This window comes from Scatophagus argus, chromosome 3, assembly GCF_020382885.2.
Source record: "Scatophagus argus isolate fScaArg1 chromosome 3, fScaArg1.pri, whole genome shotgun sequence".
Lineage (NCBI taxonomy): Eukaryota > Metazoa > Chordata > Actinopteri > Scatophagidae > Scatophagus > Scatophagus argus.
In genome coordinates this window covers 17,818,609-17,842,820 of record NC_058495.1, presented here as the reverse complement: position 1 = coordinate 17,842,820, position 24,212 = coordinate 17,818,609, and the positions used below count along the sequence as shown (strand labels likewise).

Sequence of the window (24,212 nt, the reverse complement as noted above, 5' to 3'; positions counted from 1 at the left end):
TCTCATGCCCTTAGCTGCTCTAGCTGCCAAGACAAAGTGGAGCAGGCCACCAAGTCACAAAGACACACTCAAACCCAAAGTGACACCATCTGTGTACTCCTCTACATTCGTGTGATTTTCCATTATAAATGCCCGTTATGTATCTTTGTGCTGCTATTACACGGCCTCAGTGATTAAGTCATTCTGCCTGTGTCTGCGGGAGCCACCCCTCTTCGCTGGCTTGCTTCTTTCCCTATTCACATAACCTGCTACAAGCGAACCACATCATCCCCACACCCAAAGACATGTCAGACCACTGCGTACTACGCTGCCCGAAGTCTTTACAACTCGCAGCTGGATCATCAAATATGCATGTGGCACCTCAAACCTCACATTGCATTTTAGACGTGCACTGAGAACATGAAGCAAATAATGCTGCCGCTAGCAGGTAACACTAAGTGCACCCGTAACTGCTTTCTATTCTATTCAGTAGCTGAGAAAAAAAATAAAGGAAATAACAATAATATTAATAATAATAAGAATTTTTGCAGTTCATGGTCCAGCCAGTGCTGTTGGAGAAGCAATACAACTGATCAAATTGCACTTCTTCTTCTTCTTCTTTGCTGTTCTTCATATTGACAGGTCTGATGAGTGGGCTCAAGTGTCAGACAAATGATTAAGGGCGTGTTTATATTGTTTGTGGCTAACTGTGGCAGCAGAGAAGAGGCTAGTGCACATGCACCCAGCTCCACAATTATTTAAAAAAAATAAACCCATAAATTCATAAATCTGCCAAAAAGAACATAGATGCTTATTTGTCTTTATGTGTACAGAGAGTTTTAATTATGAACATACACAAACCTCTGTGCTTCTGGCCCCAGAAAAAAATATATTTTAAGTTTTGGCAGTAATAATTAAGCTTGGATATGGTACTTCAATGCATCTTGAGCACCATCCCAATATCATTAAATACTTCATATTTTTGACTACTTCTATTCGTGTGTACACCGCATTGGAAAATTAGGAACTGGTATCACGCCGGCATTTCAATGGTGAGCGAAGCAGAATCTAAGCAATCTAAACTGAAATGTTTTTTTTTTTTCCAACTATGAAATGCCCAACAGCCAGACTTAGGGAGGGCATCACAGATTACTATTTTATTACTGCAGTCATGAACCAATACTTTTTAGCAGAAACAAAATTACGTTAAAAGAAAATGTGATTTTCTGGCCATGCTCTGGTTAAGCAGCCTGCAGGATCGACTCACCTAGCCTCAAACACCCATCACAGAACAGACTTCAGAAAGATAAATCATGTGCTTAAACAGACCAGCTTTTCCCAAAGCCAGTTTTACATCTATTAAATACAGATACATTCACATCATGTACAACCCTGCTTTCCTTTCTCCCCCCTCCCTTCATCTCTGCTTCCTTCACTCACCACACTAATGAGACAGAAAAACGAGGGGAGCAGCTGGGCCTGGGGAGCGACAGAGATGCGACATGCTCTCCCCCACCTCCTCCTCCCTTTCCCCATCTCCTCCCCCCGACTCACCATCAAAGTAGGGACAGCACTCACCAGCGGTGGAGCTGGTAATGACCGTGGGCACACACACACACACACACCACATGTGACCTATAACACTCCCTGTATGTCTGTGTGACTGTAATGTCTTGATTATTAGTGAATTGTTATGGTGGTAATGTGTGTGCGTGTGTGTTGCTGTGTAATTACATCCAGTGGGGATGAGTTTTGTTGTGACTGTGCAGTGGGTAGGAGGGTAAAGATACACAGCAACTAATAGCTAATGAAGGTGGGATCTGCTCTGGACAGCATGCGTGTGTGTGTGTGAGTGTGTGTGTGTGTGTGTGTGTGTGTGCGTGCACCCACCCATATGAACTGTGTTACTGGAATCAAATGTTTTAACAAGGCATTGTTAGCTCCGTACCATCATCAGCTGTGGTTACTGTTGTATTGAGGCATGTTGCATATGGAGACTAAGAATGGCTACATACATGATAAACCCATCACTGCTGCACACGCATACGCACACACACACACACCGCGTGTGCTTCATATTTGGTTCCTGCATCACAGGTGCACAGAATGATGTATTGTGTGTGTGTGTTTTAATATGCATGTGTGCATCTTCAACACTGAGCTCACCTGTCTGTCAGTCAGCGTGTAGATGTACTGCTGGTCTGGGCTGAACAGCATGTCTCTCAGCAAGGGGCTTCCTGCCTCGCTTACAGTCACCTTCTCATAGAGCACTGCTGGGCGGTTGGGACTCACAGAGTTCACCAAGATCTGCAGGGAAACACACCAGAAAACAGTTAGAAAGAGACTCACAAACACTCTTTGGAAAAATTATTCCTAGCGTTAAACAGATAAATAAAAGTAGAATCAGGATACTTCACTGCTTCCGTTTCATTATCTAACCAAGAACAGGGTATGTAAAATTTCAATGTGGAAGAGAACAATACACTGTATTGTATTTGCATTATTACTACGATGACAAATTCCATAAGAACAGCTGCTTCACAGTGAAAAACTTCACAATAAAAGAAAAAAAGAAAAATGGTGAAAATGCTGAGAGGGCTTTTACTCTGAAGCAGCTGCAGGCACGCACATACCAGGGGATGGAAGAGGAGTGTTAGATGAAAGCTAAACTGTTACAGTTTTACAGGATTTGAAAATACACCAAGTTGAAAATAATTTTACATTTATTATACGACAAAGTATTAATCTCCTGGCTCGTTGTATTTCGGGACACAACAAAATAATGAGTCATATCAATTTGTGTCTTCATGTCACTCCTGCAACATACAACAATGACTGCAATGCACACTTCAGCAGTAACAGGTGGTTACCGTTAAGGCTGAATGCAACCAAGAATAAACAAAGTTTGAAAGTGCCTGCTTTACAGAGCCGTGTAAACAGCTTGATTGAAAGGAGACATGATTACAGCAATAGATGCATAGAAAGGAACGCTTCTGACCCGAGGTGCCATTACAGCCTCAGCACCTCAGGAGGATCAGATGAAAACATGTTTAAAACTCAAACAATGACAACAATCAAATGAATATGAAGACATTGTTGTCCTGTAAAAAGCCCAGGAGGGATAACAGCGAGAGGCCATCTTTGGACTTCAGTGAAAACTTAATAGTCTTGTAGACAAACGCATGTGGACAAGGCGCACGTACACTTGCATGCTCAAATTTTCTTTGTGAGCTTTTGGCGAATAATTTGCCAAGATATGGAAAGTAATGGTGCAGATACAAGATATGAGATTGGCTGGCTGGGATGGCTGTGAGCCAAAGTCATCTCAGCAGCAAATGAAAAGCACAGAGCGAAGGGGGGGGGGCAAGTATCAGCTCTCCATTACTGAGCTTTGTCGACTCGCACTGCTATCAGCACACAGTGACAAGGAAGGGACAGCAGGCAATGACTAGCTGGAAAATGATACTGAACACGAACACACACACACACACACACACACACACACACACACAAAGATACACACAGACAAATAGGTTCTCACCCAGATAGATGAAAAATGATAAGATGAAAACAGACGCACATGCACACAGAGATGATAATAGATATGCACACGCTAATATGTGCTTTGATTGATATATACATGCATACACACATATACACACACACACACACACACACACACACAAGCACACAGAAAGAGGTGTGCATGCATGGTTGCTGAGCAGACACACTTTGCCATGAAAGAATTTATTTACAATCTCACCAAAAGAAACCAGGGGCAACAATCCCATTATCTCTCGCTGCCTGCGCGTGTGTGAGAGAGAGAGAGAGAGAGAGAGAGTGTGTGTTTGTGTGTGTGTGTGTGTGTGTGTGTGTGAGATATGGAGAGAAAGAGGGAGAGCTCATAAGGCTGTGATAAAGCACTGAAGATTGGAGGAAATATGGATGTTATTATCTAGATAATGGGCCCGTAAACAAAGGATACATTTCATTCACGGATGACTCGCATCTAGATTAGCGCGCGCACACATATATATATATACATATACACACAAACACACACACACACACAAATACCAACACACTTGGCAACACAGTTTTTAAGTAAAGACAACCAGAATAAAGAAAAATACTTGATGACAACCAGACATGAAAGAATAGTTTTTGTTCTGTGGGCTCCCGGCATCATTTTCCCTCACACACATACAAAGATGAGGCATTTCAGTTGGCAGGCAACATTCATCTCTGGACCAGACACCCAAGTCCAGTTCACTGGCTAATGACCAGTGCCAGCCCAGACTGTTTTTCCCCCCACACACAAATGCACTTTAATACAGTGAATAAAAGTCTGTCTCTCTGTCAGCATTCCTATCTTCTGTTTATATCCATCTGCTTGTTTCTCTGAGCATCTTCCAGTGTGCAAACGACCAGCAACTCTTCACAGTTTAACTCCCTTTTGCCCATTACTGATTCCAATATCACTTTAGAAACAGGGACTCCAACACTTGGTGACTTAACACACATTAATTAATCTAACCAGTTCATTCTGTCTTTTGTTTCCTTTTATGTCTTTGTTTCATTTTTATTCCCTGCCTACTTGTTGTTCCCCATTTCTCTGAGGTTGCAGTTCATATGCAATGCTAACTTTCTTTTTTTTGTTTTTTTCCACGGATATGCGGGGGACATTGAGGAAGGTGAGAAAGAGGAAAAAACAGAAAAAGAAGTGTGGGCGAGTGAGAGTGGGTGACGTGTGAAAACAACAGGTAATAAATTGTCTCAAATCAATTTATTCCACAGGCGCATGCAGTCAGAATCGGTAAGAGAATACCAGAAACCAGGCAGAGAACAAAGGATGGAAGGGATAGATGCATGGACGGATGGATGGATAGACGGGATACATGAGGGACATTTGTCTTAATTAAATCAAGCTACTGTGTCTGGGAAATGTGCTAGATTTTAATAATCAGGTTAAAACTGGAGGCGCTACACCTTTAGGAGGGTTTACAGCTTCTTCTGCAAGAGCTTAAGAGTCTATGAACCTGTCAGGTTTCATATTTATCTACAAGCACCTGCTGCATACTGACATGCACAGTTTTTTGTCACGAATTTGCAGGTTTATGTTGACAGTACAGGTGTATTCATTGTCGCATTCGAGCCGGAAGTGACAAATCGAACGCCACCCGAAGTTGGAATTCCAACTTGTCAACTTGGTCAGGGGACACAGAGTTCACAAACCAAGATGGCTGCCCAGAGCATCGACTGTAAATGAAAGCTATGGCTTTGCGTGTTTTTAGCGCTTTTGTCTTTTTGTGTCCAATTTAGACTTATGAGTACAAATCGAATGCAGGGCATGCAAAGCTGTGTGTGTGTGTGTGTGTGTGTGTGAGAGTCATGCCAAGAAATCAATGCAACAGTCAGCGATGATGGGAGATGCTGTTGTCTCATTGTCTTCTCTTTATTGCTTAGCTTTTCCCACTAAGTGCTTGATGGATGGATTCATAGAATGATGCTGTGCTTGTGTTTTCAGGAAAAGCCCATCTCTGCTCTTGTCGACATGTATAATGTAACATTAACAGAACGTAAACACATTAGAGGCACTGTCTTAAGTAAGGTCGTACAGAAGCACTGAGGGAGGACAGAGAGTACGAAGACAAAGCAGGGAGTTTACGAGTTGGGAATAATGCAAAGTGCAAGCCACAGGCAAAGCACAGAAAATGAATAAATTGCAGTATTAAAAAAATAAAAGTCTTTGCCTTTCAGTGGTTCTGATGTAAAACTGCTACTCTGAGGTCTTCCATGACCTACAATTGTTATTCCTTCCTGGACTGCTAATGGTGTTTGTTAGCTCAGCAAAACTGGAAACAAAAAGGGAAGGGAAAGTAGTGACTCCACTACAAACTTTCTCCCTGGAGAGAAGTGGGCCTATAGTGTTGAAAACAACTGGATTCTGATACCTAATGCAGTAAATGAGTGAAACGAGTTGTAAAAAAAAAAAACATAATCTAGAGTATCCCTACAAAGTGGCCCGTTTCTCAAGCTCTCGCTCATGTTCACCAACATACCTTGCATGATCCCTGTATAAGGAAACATAATGCAAAGAAAAAAAATCAACGCTTCACCATCGGCACATTTAAATATTCCCCATCACCACCCTCCTTCTCCCCCACCTACAACATCCTCTTTTTTAAAAAAAAAAAATCTGGTATCGGGTATATTAACACCCCCTCAACCCGCTGATCCACCCAAAAGCCCGTAATACCATGTTTTATCTGTGCCAGGCAGGCCTGGTTAGCTCTGATAGACACGTGGGATAGGTAGCTGCTGATAGGGAGGCTGGCGGTATGAGAGAGTTGGGCGATAAGACGGCGGCACGTCGATGAGAATGATGTCCGTCATAGCCGCAAGTGACAACTGATGGAGCCTGTGTACATGAAAATGGGAGACTTTGGAGGCAGACAAGGACAGAGATCATCAATTGTGAGTCTTCTATTGCATAGGTGTACTTTGGTAAGAATGAGAAGAAGAAGGACAGAAGAAAAGTGAAGGGACTGAAGAAGCTAAAGAAGGATGGAGGAGCAGAAGATGAAGCATTATTTAAAGGCGCACTCACTGTATATCAATACTGCTTTACGCAGGGAACTTAAAAATCAGGAGAAAAATCAAGAAAAGAAGGTCAGGAGGACCTTCAAAGGCTTTAGCAAAATGACTTACAAGTTCATGGAACAAAACTGAATAAAAAGAAAAGTCCAGGCATTCCCAGGTCTGAGTCATTCCACACCACCATGTGGCTCAAGCAAAGGCTTTGACATTTCAAAGCAGATCTGGAGATGTGTGTGAACATAAAGAACACTTCTCGCTAACAGCATGAAGGAGCACACACACACGGACACTATCTTGAAGGAGGGGTAAACTTGACATAACTGGGTCTACCCGTGCATAATGTTAACAGGCCCCACATTCCTGACTTTGATGTGGCGTTGGGGCGGGGGGGGCATGCATATGTGTGTGGCCTTCTTCAGAGCAAAAGCAAATGAAGAAAAGCAGAAAGAGGGTCATGAACAGAGAAGAGAAAGGCGGCAGGGTCTGACAGTCACTGGACGGGCGTCGGAGTGAACGACAGATGACCTGATCTGTGGGGATGGAGTATAAATAGCAGGCTACTTTTAAGAACATTTTGTGTATCATTTCACACATTTTTATGAGTTTTGAGTGTGCAGGAAAGGACGAAGTCATGTGACTGTCAACACATGACCTTTGGTGTGATTGTCATGTGAGCTCCATCTGCAGTTTAGTTAGATTTAGCCATTAAAGACTTGGTTAGGTTTAGGAAAAAGATCATGGTTTAGGTTAAAATAAGTTTGCTTGTGTCAAATATGTGATGTTGCTTATGTTTGCGACACGAGCTAAAAACACTTCGTAACTTTACAACTATATAATGGAATTTTAAATAAAAGAGAGGAAGTAATTAAAATCAAGAGAAGTTATCAGGAAGAACTCTATCAGTGACATGCTTCTTATCCACGAGGTACCTATCAGCCTTTAACTTTTTCACATTTCTGTCCTTTTTCTGCTGACAAGATCATGTGATAGGATTAAAAGCTACTAAAGCTAGCTACTGAAGGGACCTTTTGTAAGCCAGCATGGGCCCTCACCGGCAGTCTCACTGTGTCTGGGATAAAGTCACACACAGCCAAATCAAGCTCATACAACAGTCTTATCACATTTTACTGTATTATGGGTCTCAGTAAAGTCTGCTTAGTGATAGGTTCATGTAAACTTCCGTGTCTCTCTTGAGACTGTGTTTAATATCAGCAGCAGGGCTGTTCAGATAAGCAGCTGAAATCACTCATTTCCTATCACAGGGTGAGCTTGGCAAGAAGTTGAGCACAGGGAGACACAAGACAAAACCATCAATTGTTCTCCAAAGGCAAGAGTTGCCATTAGAAACATGAAAACATATATCTTATCCCTCTGGCTGAGTGTGTGTGTAACAGTAAGAAATGAGGACAGGGCAGTAGCACTGAGCACTACAGCCTGTGCTCTGAAACACACATGTAAGGGCACAGTGTAGTGCGTACTAATAAACTCATACAGTTTTCACACAGAGCAAAAAACCCACTAACATTTGGCTTTTTCAGGCAAAGGAAAAGGGTACATTCGGCATTCATTCCTGTGTCAAATGGCTCTGCAGCAGGCACGGGTATTTATCGGCTTCCCGCAAACACGATAATTTTGGCTCCTATTTTATCCCCGTTCAAGCAACACATCTCAGTGTCAGCACCTGTACTGTGCATGTGCAATTCACTACAGAGACGGGAAGGAAACGACATGGCTCGCTCTTTACCCATTTCCATCGTCAGCGCCGGATGAAACAACATGCTTCTGCACGGAGTCGAATGAGGCGTCATTGACGTTAAAAGTGACACACAAACAAAAAACAGAAACTGGATCTACTGGATCTACTCTCAATGGGATAGGAGTCATTTGCCTGTTTTAAGCGGGGTTATCAGCATTTGCTTTATTACCGGCAAAATGAAAAACAACACACTTTATTTGGTAGCAGTGCTGTGTGTATATGCATGTGTGTGTTTAGTTGAGTGAGTAAGAAGCTGGGAGCAGATGGAGCATCACACATCAGTGAGTGATCGCCCTGATACATCTATGGGACAAATCCCCACCAACCTCTCTCTCTCTCTCACACACACACACAGCAAATATGGCCAACATACAGAAGAGCTCCGAGTAAACTTAATACCATATGTGGGTCAGACAGTCAGAGATCACGCAGCCTTTCCTTCAGCAGCACCAAGACAGACAAAGAGCTATGGTGACAATGATGGAGGATGCACGCACTCTAACACACACACACAGACAGGCATGCAGACACATACACAGACACACACACATGGTGGAATGTCTTCATGGGTTGCTATTAAAACACAGTGTGTGTCTGGATCAGCTTATTTTAAGGTCCAGGAAGAGCAGATGCAACCACGAATCTCTGAATCAGAATCATTTTACTCTATCTGTGCGGGCACAGAATCATCTCATGCTAAGACTATTTACTTATTTCCGTCTGTATATATGAATAGATATACCGTACAAGAACAAGAAAGACTAAGTAAACCTGGTCATAGCTTTTCAAACACCACAACGCTGACATTAATATGCACCTTCAAGTAACCTGTACTTAAAAGCGGTGATAATGATCACCTATCATGACCACTGCTCCATTAAAGGATGTTTTTTAACAAAAAGTTATCTTCTTAATGTTTTTACATGAGATAAACTCCTACCTGAATATTAACTGTTCATTTTCATCTGTTATGAGGTGAGGATTTGTGACAATGTTCACTGTAAACTGGGTGTTTTGGACGAGCTGCACCTGACAGGTTCCATCAGAGGTCTCGGCGCTTACATAAAAAACTCGTCAACCAGTTTAAATACACTGACGTGTAATCCAGTACGTCCTGTCATATCAGGTTACTTGCTATGCCAACTCTTACTGACTGGCTGGCTTCACCCACATGTCTGCACCATGGTTATTCATGTGTGAGCCTGTGGCCTTTCACCAGCAGAGCTTTCAAAAGGTCACACACACACAGCCGCACAAAAACAGGCTGTGGAGAGAAGAGGAGGCAAGAAAAAACAGAAAGGAGAGAAAAGGAACAAAGGCGCCAACCACATGTGGACTGACTCTCCCAGCGCTTGTGCATGCACACAATACAGTGTAAACAGGCTGAAAGAAAGCGAGCTGCTTTAACAGCAAATTAAACCTATTCATCACTGTTAAGGCCCTTTAATCCTCACGCTCGCCGAAATTAAAAGACCTTGTCATTACTCTATCCTTCTATCTCTACCCATGTCTTGCATCTTCATCCTTCCTGCAATGCATTTTTTGTGTTTCTCTCATTCATCTCCCATGTATTCACCTTTCCTCCCGCTCCCTTCTCTCTACCTTCCTTTACTCCCTCCCCCCCTGCAAATTAAATGCCTTTAGCTAGCAATTGTCAGATAAGTGTGTGTAGCGAGTCGCTAGACACGGCGCAGTGGTGGCATTTCATCTTCCGACCATCACTAAATCACACTAACTCAATCATCTGCATGGAGTTACACGCACACACACACACACAGAGTGCGAGTGTGAAAAGCACTGCATCTAGAGAGGTGCTTTACTATGACTGATTTTATCAGCTGTCTTGCAAACGGGGGAAGCAACGGCACCACAACATTATCATATACAATAAGACGAGACTTGAAGATAGAGCTTTCCAATTGAATGCCTTTTTAGTGTCGCCATTCAAATGAGAAAAGACCTCCTCTTACATTGAGACACCACACAAATCCCTTATGAGATATCTCAACCGAAACAATATTACACATTTACATCAAAGAACGCTAAGAGGATATTTATGTTAAAGACATAAGGTGAATACGTTTAAAGACTTGATGTAATATTTATACAGCTATGGGTACATGCATGTATGAATAGCAACCTGTCCCATGATTCTTATGGTGACACAGCTAATCCTTTCAAGCCACTGTGAAAAAGTGAGAGCCATGGCTAACAAGCTGCTAGCGTTATCAGACACAGGAAGATGGCAAACTAAACAAAGATTGGGAAGAGTGCTAAATGCAATGAGGTGGACAGATGCTATCAACTATGGAGTGTGTGGCTCAGAGGAAAGAAGTGGAGCACATACAAACACAAGAAGAGTTCGGCTGGGGAGAGGAGTGTTTGTGTAGTGCAGGAGGAGGGTGTGTTTGTATGAAAGAAAGAGTGTGTGCAAGTCTATCAATTTGCATGTGTAGCGGAGATGCTTGCGTGCAGTGAATACATGCAAGTGTGCAACTGTGTGTGCTGAGTTAATCTAAATCAGTCACATTAAAAAGGCATCAATTAACAGCTTGAAGAAGTGAAGACCATAAAATACACTCCCACTCGTGATGTGACACTATGCGGCGCCGCTTGACCCTCCATTTACCGACGAGATCAGCCATTCTCTGGGATTACAGCGAATAGGACCTAATCTTCGGCTGTAATTACCAAGGTAGGTTTGTGTTTGTGTGTGTGCGTGTGTGCGTCTTCCTGTGGGAGAGCCAAAGTGATTACATGGCCACTGGTGCCTCTAATAGCATCTTTTAGAAAGAGAAAGAGAGAGAGAGAGATGAGTGATTTCCTTGGGAAGAACCAGAATTATGGCGTAGGAATTCTATGGTGGTTAAGATGTGGGCCTGTTTTGACTGTGCCATCATGTAAGAGAGCGAGAGTGTGTATATCAGTGTGTGTGTGTGTGCGCAGATGTTTGTAATAGATGAAACACAAGAGGCTAATGGGAGCCAGGCCAAAACCACACCTCAGTGTAATGTGTGCCAAACCATTCCTGGCCCGAAGTGCCTGCCTCTCCTCCACCTCTTTCATTTCACTCTTCCTTTCCGTTAGTTCGTTTTAGTTCACTTTTAAGTTCCCCTGATCTTTATTTTTGTTTCGACACTTTCTTTCTCATCTTAATCCTCCTCTCTTTCACTCGACAGTATCTTCCCCCTCCGCCTTTCCATCGCACAAGCCCATAAGCAAAAACCTTACTCAGCTCCGACACACACACACCACAAACAGCCATAAAACACTGAGAAAGAGCAGAAACAGGGAAGCTGATGTAAACAAGATGAGCACAGAGCACAAAATGGCAGCAGACCACAGCATTGTCACTTGGCGACACAGAAGATGTTTTAAATTAAGAAAGGTCACTGGTGACAATAGGAAGCTTTGTGGTTTAAATGAGAGGGTGTTTAGGAGGGGAGAAAAGTAATGACAGAACACACACACACACACTCACACACACACATACAAATAACGTCTGCCAGTTGCAAAAAATGGGCAATGCAGATGGTGTTCAAAATGAGCTTTTATGGCGTGGTTTAGAGCGATTTATAGCAGTGGTTGGCCTTGTGTGTGTGTGTGTGTGTGTGTGTGTGTGTGTGTGTGTGTTTAATCAGTGAGTGACATTGTGCTACATGGTACGCCATTCCCACGTGGTTCTATAAGTTTAGAGTTCCAGTAAGATGATTTGCTCCACCCTGAGATGTGCAAACACACACCGTCCTGCTTTCAACAATCCCTTGTTTGTTTTCTGGTCCTCTTTTTTTTTCTCCTGTTTCCTAGTTTAGCCTGAAAGTCAGAAAATAGTGAAAATGTCCAGCTTAACAGAAATCAAATTGTGTTTCGTTTTTTTAACCAAAAGTTAGAAAACCAAAGATATTGAACCAACAATTACATACAACAAAGAAAACCAGTAAAACCCCTTCCTTCTGTGTTCTGTACTGAGGATAAAGCTAGCTGAGTTAGCTAGCTAGTTCGCTAAATGCCAGTAGAGTTGAGTTAACTGTCAGTTATGAAGCGTGTTAGTGTTTGTGAAATGTAGTCGTATCATCCATTCCCCTCGTGCGGAGCAGTTTATACTCAATTTGCTCGATAGCCCAGGTTAAATAAAAGTGGAGGGAGCAAACAGCTAATATAGCAACCTATGATAGTTTCCTCCATTTTTCATCCTCTGGCTCAACATTCCTTCAAAGGTCAGCACTGCCAAGACGGTTTGCCGTTTGTTAATGGCTCAGATTTGGGTGTCATCGGTCACCTAAACTTGCCTAAAGTTGCCTTTTGAAATGCTGGTGTGAACGAGCCTTTAAAGTATTAACTCATTAATCGTCAGTTCGTCTCAGCACTGTGCGTGGTTATTTAAATTCTTAACTTGTCAGCAGAGATCACGCTGTGATAGTTATCACACTGATGTGTGCCAACATCACTAAGCTCTCTTTCAGCTACACACTGCAAAAGGAGGTCAAGAGTGCAACCGCAGGGGAAGGTATAGGATGGTAAGGGTAAGTTTGTGTGTGTATATGTATTTGCATGTAGATGTGTGTATATGTGGGTGGGTGGGTGTGTGTGTGTGCTGTTCCTGGATAGTGTATAAGAGAAGAGGAGGCACATTCCTGGCGTGACTTCGCTAATCCTGAACTCAAATGCTGCCTCAACAACTACTTTGTGTGTGTGTGTGTGTGTATGTGTTGGTGTATGCCCACAAGTATGTTGATACCTTTGCCTCTGTATGTGTGAAAACAGCTACAGAAACACACAAAACACTTGTCTTATCCACCAACACACTCCACGTGTCAAGAAGGAACTGAAAAGGCACTGGCATGACAACCTCATAACAGTCAGTGCAAGGAGGTACAGGGGAATACAGAGGGGTGTGTGTGTGTGTGTGTTTGCATAAGCTGTGTCAGTTCCACATGAAACGTAGGGGAAAATGAACCTTTGGATTGAAGGAAAAAAAAAACTCCACCAAAATCTGCGTCTTACTTTTTGAGTTTACTGGTGATGCGGTATGTGATCTGTAGGTCTGGTGGGGTTTCTGCTGTTAGCTTAACACGGCTGGAACTCTATTTGTGTTTGTCCAGGCGGCAGAGCTCTGTTTTTCTTGGCATGAGACTAATTGTAATGCTGCTGAGAGAGGGGGAGGGGGTTGTTCTGATGGATGAGATTTGAGTTACTGATGCCCTCATCCTGGACAAGCAGAGGGGGCGAGTGACTTTCAAAACTAAGCGTTTCAAAATTAAAAATAAACTCAAGAATCCACCGTAAATGACTGTGAGTGAACTTGACAAAGCGGAAATCCACAAAGAGTGGTGAAGTTGTAGCTTGTGTTGATTAATAACGAATATTTTTTAGCTGTTGCATGCACATATGCACCAACTAACTCACCTCCTTCATGGTGAGTCACCCATTTCTTCCAAGTCAAGTTTATTTTCTGTCTGGGACCAAAGTCCTGACCCTGCAGTATGGCAAGACAAAATATAACTGTTTTTGCTCTCCTCGCCTCCAGTCCCCTCATCCCTCCATTCCCAGGTGAGACCACCCACTTTTTTGCTAACTCTTCTTTGGGTATGAGCCAGAGGAAAGTCCCTGGCTTGGGTTTGGGTCTGGTGCCGGGAATCCACCTCTGAAACTGAAGAGCGGAGAGAAAAAGGAGAACCGGGAAGACTGCCACTGACCGGAACACAAGTGAGAGCTGGAGCAGCAGTGTAGCTACGCCTCCCCTACACTCTTTCATTGCATTTTTTTTCCTTCCACCGCTTCATCTCTGTGTTGTTCATTCAACATTCTTCTCCTCTTTACATTTTTATATCTCACTTCATCTCTCAGTTGTTCAGTTCCCATTTCCCTCCCTCCCTGCCGGCTCATACCACACTCCTAGTGTGCTGTAATGGTCCACAGGGATGGTCTTGGCTGCTACCCACAAAATACAACAAGCACGACTGATGCAAGAGCCAAAAGACTGGACTGGACACAGAGAGAAATGCTGTTCTCCATCTGTGTGTATGTGTGCATGTGGCAGTGTGTGTGTGTGTGTGTGTGTGTGAGAGAGAGAGACGGAGGGAGAAAAAGTGGAAAGGACTTAAGTCCAGTACAAGCTGAAGTGAAACAATTAAACAACTGAGGGATGAGTAAGACAGACTGAGCTGCTAAAGTCATCCACAGGGAGGAATAAGAGATCACACATACCAGCTCTAACCGGACCCTATTAAAATACACTCCACACTACAAGCCTATCTGTGTGTGTGTGACAGCTGTGGAGTATACATGGTGACATTTAGCAGATGTGCCAGCCATGTGTGCAGGCACGCACACTAAAACAGAGACATGACCTAGTCCCAGTAGTCCCAAGTGCTATTTAATCCCTTATAGTCGTGATTTTACTCATCAATTGACGCCATAGGAAAGGAAAAAATGAGGGAAGTACTCTTTTTTTTATATTTTAACCCCAGCCTCTGCTATATTTCAAGGTTGTTAAATGTTAAAACCTTTCACATCTGTTTACTTCACTTGCACTACTTCCACACTGTACTACCTCACTGAACCATATTTATTTTACTTTATTTTATTTTTTATGTTTTATGTATGCACCAATTACTAAGGCAAATTCCTAGTTATGTGAAACCTCTTCACTTGGCAAGGAAGACAATTTTGATTCTGAAATAGTGTCACTTCCTGTAAACAGGTATTACAGGAAGGGATACCATTGCAAGGGTTGATAATACCGTAAAATTATGTCTTATCTCCTGTCCAATGGGCTGAGGCGAACACACAAAACCAGGAAGCGGATGTTGTTGGAGCTGAGGAGTGATGAATCACTCATCCGCTACATTACAGTTGATGAAACACGTCGTCGGGAATACTGAACAAGAAAGTGCGTACAGCTTTTCCATCCTCTTGGCCAAGCTGAGTAGACACATCGTATGATTCTGTATGTGGGCTGCAACCTTGGCGGTCTGCACTCAAATAACATCTATTAATACCTCCAATGCTCAAGTAGAGCCACTTCACACTGTCTTATGTAATAGCAAGGTCACAGAGGGCGCAGGCATAGAGATATATGGTATATACTGAGGTGTGTAGTGTGCACAAGTATACAGGAATACACATGATGCCACTTTCCGGCTGTACTGGAGTTGAACTGACACAGAAGCGCACGCGAGACACACACGCGCAGACACACCAGGCATGCCATAGCACCATCTGAGCAGCTGGTATGACCAGGTGGAGGACAGATGCCCCGCCTCTGGTTTGGCCTGTAGCCATGGGAACACAATGGGGCCCAACCAATGGCTGCAGTCTCTGGGGAGGAGGAGGAGATGGGTTTGGTTGACACCCAAAGCAATCCAGATGATACAGCCCACCCACGTTCAACCACATTCCTGTCAAATTATGACAATTAGGAACTATAATCGACTGGATGTATGTTTCTGTGGGTTCGTCCAGCCCTGGATAACAGTCATAGAATCAGCACGAGCAAATCTGGCTGGGACAAAACAGTGAAAAACAGGAAGTGACTGTATGTAAACCTTGTATGTTTCTGCAAGTCTTTTGTTTGAAATACGATTTGTTTCCCACATGGAGAAACTTCGTTTACATGAATTATAATCAACTAAAACTAAAATATTGTGTTGTAATTCGCTGAAAGAGCCGAATGTAGAGCAGCCCCACAGGCTCAAAGTACAAACAAAGAGAAGGGCAACAGTGAAAAAAAAAGGTAGAAAAAAAGAACAACTCAAGGAAGCTTACAAAGGAATGACGAAGGAGAAAAAGAGAATAAAGCTCGAGGAAGGCTGAGTGATGAGGGTGAGACCTTTTAAAATCAGAGGCCGCCATCTGCCAGTTATGAACAGATAATGTGTGTGTGGTTTGTCTGAGAAAGAGAAAGAAAAAGTTTGTCTAAAGCAGTGGCCAGCGGGGCAAGCACTCATTCCTCGATGTCAGTGAGGGAGGACAAGACGCAGGAGGGAGGGAATGAAAGAAACTCAGAAGTAAAAAAACAACCCCAAAACCAGAGGGTGCAGAATCTCTCACAACATACTCAAATCTTAACATTGCTATGGGACATTGTTATAACAGTCCAAACAAAAGATCCAAGCACACACAAACAAACAGTGATGGCAGTGTAACAGCATCACTTGATAAGAGTTGGCATAGGCATCAGGATACTGTGCACCACCATCAGCATCTAGGGAAACGCCTCGAGTATCCGCGCTCGTGTGTGTGTGTGTCCATGACAAAACCTGCCTCTGACACACGTCACTGAGCATTAAGTCTTCGTCCTCTTCCATCTCTCTCAGTCTCCCTCTGCAGGGAGCACCATGCCGAAAATAAAGCTCATGTCAATCGCTAGTCAGTAAAAAAAACAAGAAAAAAAAAACAAGTGGAAGCATGTGAATGTATTTTTAATGTTAATTAATGTGTGTCTCCTGTTTGAAACAAAGGCAAACTGTTAAAACTGGTGAGAAGGCTTTCCCTGGACCAAAACAGGCAAGAGGGAGAAGAAAACACAGCAAAGTTTCCAGAAAGTCAGCTGAGTGCACTGGACTGTCACAAGATTGCTTTTTATAGAAGTGCTCTTTATTCTGTTTCTTTCTTTCTGACTCTCTAATGTGCTCACACACACACACACACAAACCTGTCTTGCCCTTTCACTTCCTCTTGTCTCTCTCCCACTGCCCCAGACAGAAACAGGAAGTGTAAATGAGTGGGGGGGGGGGGGGGGGGGGTCATCCAGAAAACAGAGGAAATCCTTCGTCCTAGATTACTTTCTCTCAGACATGGTGTGCTGACACATGCACACAATTACATCAACATGCAGTCAAAAAGATAAGGCCTGATTGGAATTGGTGTTAATTACACATGTGCACGTGCATGCACGCCGCACACACACAGATGACTCTACAGTAAGAAAAACTGGAACTGCCACAGTGGCTTTTCAACCAAATGTTTTCACACACAAACACAGGACCAAAGTGACACACCAGCTCCAGTCTCACTTCCCCTTCTTCCCAAAATTTCTCTCTCACACACACGTACACTATGTGAAACTACAAAAAACACAAAGCATCCTAATAGATTCCTCTAAGGGTAACCACACGTTGCCATTATCTCATTATACACCGAAGGAACCTGCGTGCTCCCTCTCTCTGCTTACAAGCAGAATCATTCACATCCCAACAGACTGGACACATGTGTACACATGCAAAACATACACACACATCACTAAGCAGCAGCATGGGAGCTCAGCAGGATTTAGAGGGCAATTAAAAAGCTCAATTAGACTTATATTCTTATTTCCAGAAATGAGTGTGCTACAGATGGCGTGGCTCGCTCTTTGCGTTTAAAAACACACACTTTGCCGTTTTCTCCTGGGACACAACACAGGCGAGAGAGAGAGAGAGAGAGAGAGAGAGAGAGAGAGAGATTTGATGTAAATATGTCTAATGGTGCTGCCAGGCTGTTGAGAGAAGTGGCTGATGAAAATGTAGCCCACATCCTTAACATGCAATAGTGCAGATACTGATATGATATTGCACATTTTCAAAAGGCAATTCACTTCTTTGGCCTGAAAATCCGTTCGGTAATGCGTGCTCGCTCAGTGATTGTAGTTGGAGGCAGACTGTGTTTGTGTCGTTCCACAAATGCATTCGCAACCTTGTTTTGTTCCCCATACCCGTCATTTCCTCCCTCCAGCCTCAAACTATTTACAGTTCTGCCTTCCCAAACCCTGCCCATTCTCGAGCCTTTTCTTCCAAGTTTCCCTCCGAGCCTTTGTTTTCTCCCTCTTCTTCCTCTTTGCATCATTTACAGTAAAAAAAGAAAAAAGTATCACAGTCCCCATTGTCTTCCTCTCCTGCATCCTCCAAGTTTTCCGATGCCAAGTGTGCTGAGTCAGCCGAGGTATAAATCTACTATTTATGTGTGTGTGTGTGTGTGTGTGTACTTGAGTAAATAGCTTTTGGCCAGGTCACAAACTTTGAATAGACAATACCTTTCCATTCAGAAAAAAAAAGTCACAAGACACACACGCTCACACACAAACAAGCACACACACACATGCAAAAGACAGATGGTGCAACCTGTAGGTTTTCCATGGCCCATTTGTGGAAGGGCAATGCTTCACTGTCCGCCCTAACTGGGTGTATGTACACACACACACACACGCATGCACAGATAGAGAGGGCAATAAATTCAAACCGGCACAATACAACCCCCACAACGGACATGGTGGGAGTGAGGGGTAATGCCAGAAAGGCATAGCAAGTCCCCGAGTTCATCGAGAGGTAAACTTGATTCACGCTCAGAGGAGGGCATGTGATGCAGTGCGTCAACAGAGAAGAACCTTGGCAACATATGAAAGATTTCTTTTCTTTTTTTATCTCCTGCCATTCAAACTGTCAGTTTCTCTGAGTTCAACTGTTACAACCAGCTGAAAAAACCTGATTTCAACAGCAGCGTGATTATTTGGATTGTTTCACTTTTGTTTATTTTTCTTTTCTTTTTTTTTTTGGCAGTTAAATTCTCAAAGTCGTTCAAGTTCAGCTGCTTACGGAAGATAATGCTGGCTTTCAATCAAGAAGACAAAGAAGACAATAAAATGGGAAATCAGTGGTTTGTGGGACTCTCAAAAAGAACAGGCGATCTTTCTTCCTGTCTTTGAATATAACGCTGTGAAGACTTAGGACCTGACTTCTTGTGACAACAAATAATCTCATATGCATGGCATATGCTGCCATGCATATGAGAAAAAAGACTGTAATGGGTTGCTAACTGTTGACAACTGTGAACCCTCACTGAGAAAATCAGACTGACAATATCTCCCCTCTCCTCCCTAATTCCTCTCATTCTTCCTGCTGTTCTCATCTATCCATGTATGCTGATAGTCAAATTAACAGCTAGCCAGGACATAAATGGTGAGATCTGACAGAGAGGTGCCCTCAATTTTCACCATCAGCTTGCTTTATATACACACACACACACACACACACACACACACACACACTGCCTTTCGCTCTCTCTCGGTCAACCCTGAAATCACACGGAAGAGAAACGGGGATGAACACACTGACGTACACACCCAACACTTTCATGCACTCAAGCGCATGCAGAACAATTGGCATTCTCACACCCTCAAACGCAAGAGCAAGAACTGTGCACACACACACACACACACACACACACACACACACGTGTACACACACAGACTGCTAACTCAGAGTTGTAGTTGAGAAGTCCCAGTGGGAAAAGCCACTTTCCGGAACATTTTACCCAATTTGCATTGCTCCTGGCTCCATCGCTCTCTCTGAGGAGATGGGAATGAAGAACAAGTCACAGGCTGTGTTTGTGCATGTGTGTGCATGTGTATGTGCATGTGTATGTGTGTGTGTGTGTGTGTGTGTGTGTGGGGTGTGTGTGTGTCAGAGAGAGAGAGAGAGAGAACTTCATAACTGAGGGGTAGGAGAAAACATGTACGTCAGTTAAGTCAGCACAGAGAAATCTATCTCTCAATTTTTGAGATAAACAAAAAACCTCGTTTGTGCATTTTATACACAAACAAGCACACTCACTATTTCATCCATCTATCCAGGCATCCAGTCATTCAATATTCCATTTATTAATGCCCAAACTGTTTCACTGAAATATACAAGTAAGGTTTGACTGCAAATGAGATGAGGCCAATGTAAATGCGCTCCGAAGAGAGTCCTTCCAAGATAAATGGTAACACTCGCAGACTCAACAGACTTAACTGGATGTGAATAAGGAGGCCGTAAACAAGCACACAAACACGCACTTTGGTGAACATCCAAGGTTTCACAACATGAGGACTTGCCCCTTGTGGCTTTTACCAGTCTACTGAGGACCCTGCATTTCTAAACTGCCATACAGACACTCACGCGCAGCAGGAGAGAGTGATGCGGGACCAATGCATTAGAGAGATGATGCAATGAGAGGAGTCAGAGCCGCAAGCAATCAGTCTGATTAAGTGTGTGTGTGTGTGTGTGTGTGTGTGTGTGTGTGTGTGTGTGTGTGTGTGTGTGTGTGTCTTCTCCTCTCATCTCTCCTCTGTAATCCCTCACTTGCCTCTTCCTTAGAGGAATCAGGTTGTTTGTCCAAGGTTTGACACTATATCATCTGGTTAGGTGCACGTGGAAGCACAAGTGTGACAAAAAATACAGCTGTGGATTCATCAGGGAACCTGGATGGAGTGTGGGTGCGCAGATGGGAAAGTGTATGGAGAAATAGAAGACGAGAAGGCTGTCCAAGAGGTCAGTGAGTCAAGTGGTGAACTCTGCACAAACATGGAAAAGACGACAATGAACAGGGAGTATACAGTGAAATGCATAAAATATAAAAATGAGGATTGCACGCTTTTGCAATCAAGTCACACTTCTGCCGCAAATAAAACATTTTGAGATATAACTAGATATAGAGATGACTGTGTAGTGGCTGTAACACAACATTTTGTTGCTTGCCAGATGCCACTGAAAAAGGAGGAGGAAGAAGAGACTTAACCATTCCTCTGCTCTTTAAGCATTGTGCCGACACTAAACTTTCAGCAAATAAACAACATTTTCCAATCAATCCACATTACTGTGGACAATATGTCTCACCTGATCTTTACCTTCAGGTCCTGGAGGTCGCTAACAATTACAGTCCTACCTCTTTATCAGAAGGTCCAATCGAAAGCTAATTTCCCTTTAAGCCTGCCTCTGAACTCTAATCACCTAGAGGGACAAACAACGGCCCGGAGCTGCCAAGCGTTACCTTCTGCCAGATTAACTCAACTCAGGCCCTTTTTGACTTCACTGCGCGCCTTGATTTTCAGTGACGGAAAAGTGAAAAATATGTATCTGTATATGCAAGGAAAAAGCCATATGTGATCTGTGTCCAACAGAAGAATCTCTGCATGATGAGTTTATCAGCAGATTTACGTCAACAATTTAATCAAAATTACATTCCATCACAATCATAATCATGGCTAATGTTACTGGCTACAGGCAAACAAAGAGTTGGGCATGCTCAGTGTACTTCAATTTGATCACAAGGTATTTCGAAAAGGGTTCAACAGAAATCTGCACTGCTGCACTTTAAATTGCCTTGTACAGAAATCATGGTGTAAGGTTACACAAACTCGCTCGGAAATTCTGTCAAGGATCCCTGTAATAAACGGCAATATGTTGTGACCCGCAGCATTGAAGTCATTTCCTGCTGCGAGGTCCCTGACACACTCACACAGAGACAGTGTGGCAGAAGTCTCGGAAAGTAGGGTACAATTGCAGCTGCGTCACTTACTGCACATGAACTTTATCTGGCTGCTTCTCTCTAACACACTTCATCCCCAGCGGCAGCTTTGACCCTCTTGCCTCCTCTCCACTCCACTGCATCACTAAATGCAGCCATTTTGGCTCCCGTAGGGCCCGTGATAGAGCTTTGGTCGCCTCGCGGCCACATTCATACCACTGGGCCTGTAATGAAACTATGGATTTTCCATTGGAGTCCTGACACTAACTGCCTGTTTGCTGTGCATCCGATGTCTACTACGCTTTTGTGTACAGTATATGGAGAGGAGGGCAGAGAAAAGACTTCTTCCTTCCAAACCATTCCTGCAATTCTTTTAACATACTTCTGGCCATGTTAATGCCTTGTCAAAAAGCAAAATTTAAGATTACACTATTCATATATATTCAAATTTTACATAATACTTGTTTTCATTTCCTTATAACAAAGAAGGAACATTTAAATCGTGTATATGGATGTTTCCTAAGATTGAAATTCTATTTTGTGGTTGTAAGCAGATGTAATATCAAAGCAACGGAGAGTGTTGTAGAGTAGACTCCTGTTTGCAGTGTGCTGTGCATGGCTGAGCATGTCCTCACAAACACAGAGCTCATCTGCAAGCGCACAAACATGAAGACAGAATGAACATGCCGAGGGAGTTAATGAGCGAGTGTGCTGTCGCTGCAGTTTTATCTCTCTCTCTTTCACATGACTGTCTGTCGGTCTATCTCACTCTACACACACACACGCACACACACATAGACAGGGGTAAACATGACCTACAAGCCCACTTATTCTCAACCCCATTTGAAACTGCACGCCCAGCACTGCATCCCTGCTGTATGCATCTCCAACATTGAGCCACGTTGCAGCAACCCAGTTTCAATGTTGTGACTGTGTTCAAATCCCCTGACTGCACCACAAACATCAATGCTCCCTGTGACTCTCTGCTTTCTCTCTCTCTCGCTCTCATACTTTCCCCACTATTGCTCGCCGTGGCTGCCCTGACTACTGTTGCCATGGCAACCGAGGAGCAGGCCCATCGCTGGGGGATTTGGAGACAACTTGGAGTAAAGACCCCTATGTTATTGGAGCCTTATTATTGGGTGTGTGCTTGTTCGTGCTCAAGTGTGACCGTGTTTATTGTTGTGTGCTCAAAACCCCCTGATATCTTCTGCACAATAATAAAAAGGGTTTCTCACGGGGGCACCAGTGCAGTCAAAAGCCATACCCCAGCACAGGAGGACAAATACAATTTAGAGGGAACAATGAAAGTTAAGCATATACTCATATGTAACGTCAGGCCGGTCATTGATTTGACTACAGCAGAAAAGGATCAGCGGGAGAGTTAATGAAACAGAAGAGAGTGAAGAAAGCCCATGCACCCATCACTTTCTCCCCCTCCCCTCTCTTATATGCACCTTCTGTGCTGGCCCTATCTCTTCCAAGGTTATCAGTAATCCAATAGCTTTCCCTGGAAGCAGGCAGTTTCCCAGATACACGGCCAACATCCTGAAAGCAGAAACATCCGGAAGCAATTTCTACCAAATGACACAGCGTTCCCTCTGTTCCTGTCTTTCTCTATGACAGGACAGAGGGGTTGATTACATACTCGGCCAATTCTTTCAACTTTTGTGATCATCTGTCTTTTGTCTCTGGGAAATTTTATTCATTCGTTTGGTAATATCAATTGGTATATGTGAGAACCTCTTGACATCAATACACCTTAAAGGTATGATTGCTCCACGCTGGCTGGCAATCACGTCTTAAAAATCAGCCTAACAGTCACACTCTAGAAACTCAATCAACCATGTTCTCTCTGATCATGCACCCACACACACCCGCAAACACACACAGACCAAGGCTGAACTGACAGGGTCTGGTGTTATTTCTGGGCCACTAGTTCCCTGCCAGTGACCCATAAACAGACAGCACAAGACTCTTATGGATGATAACACATAGACGAGAGTCCTTAAGGCTGAAGCTTGGAGTGAACACGAACTGAAGATGCAGGGTTAGCTTCAAGCACTGGCACATGATGCATATGGGGTAGAGTTTCATTGACTTAAACTCAGTTGTTTGCTAATGACAAATAATTCAATCTTCACAAGAAATCCATTGAAATCCACTGAAGGGGATTTTTAGCCTGTTTACAGGCCAAGAAAGTAGTCCATAAAATATTTACATGGTGCTTGGAGAGAGCCATATAATGACCACAACTGTAACGTATGGCATCCTTAGTTACTACTCATGCAAACACTATCTGCTCCTGCAGTTCGTGCAGATTGTGGTGCACATCTTTGTATGTATGTGTACATGTTCTCATGTTTCCTGCCTGTTTTTCCTATTGTGTGCACCTGTGTACTTACAGCCGTTAATGAGTGCGTGCATGTGAAAATTCTTGTGTGAATGCAGTCTCTCTCTCTCTGGGGACCCTATTTGTGGTGCTTTAATTAGCTTAATCCACCAGTAACACATGGACAGAGGAGTGCAGAAGGAGAGGGGTGTGAGGATGGCTCGAGAGAAACGTGGCAGAGAGGGAAGGGTAGGCAGAGGAGAATATCTCTCCTCACACCAT

At 43.4% G+C, this 24,212-nt stretch overlaps 1 protein-coding gene across 4 annotated transcripts in view; it reads right to left on the bottom strand.

Moving 5' to 3' along the window:
• Window positions 1–24,212, bottom strand: part of LOC124056666 (plexin-A1-like) — a 181,150-nt gene that overhangs the window by 96,410 nt on the left and 60,528 nt on the right. For all 4 annotated transcript variants that reach the window (XM_046384335.1, XM_046384337.1, XM_046384336.1 and 1 more), the window contains exon 4: window positions 2,146–2,286. In XM_046384335.1, coding sequence (XP_046240291.1) covers window positions 2,146–2,286 — 141 coding nt within the window. The remainder of the gene's footprint in view (window positions 1–2,145; window positions 2,287–24,212) is intronic.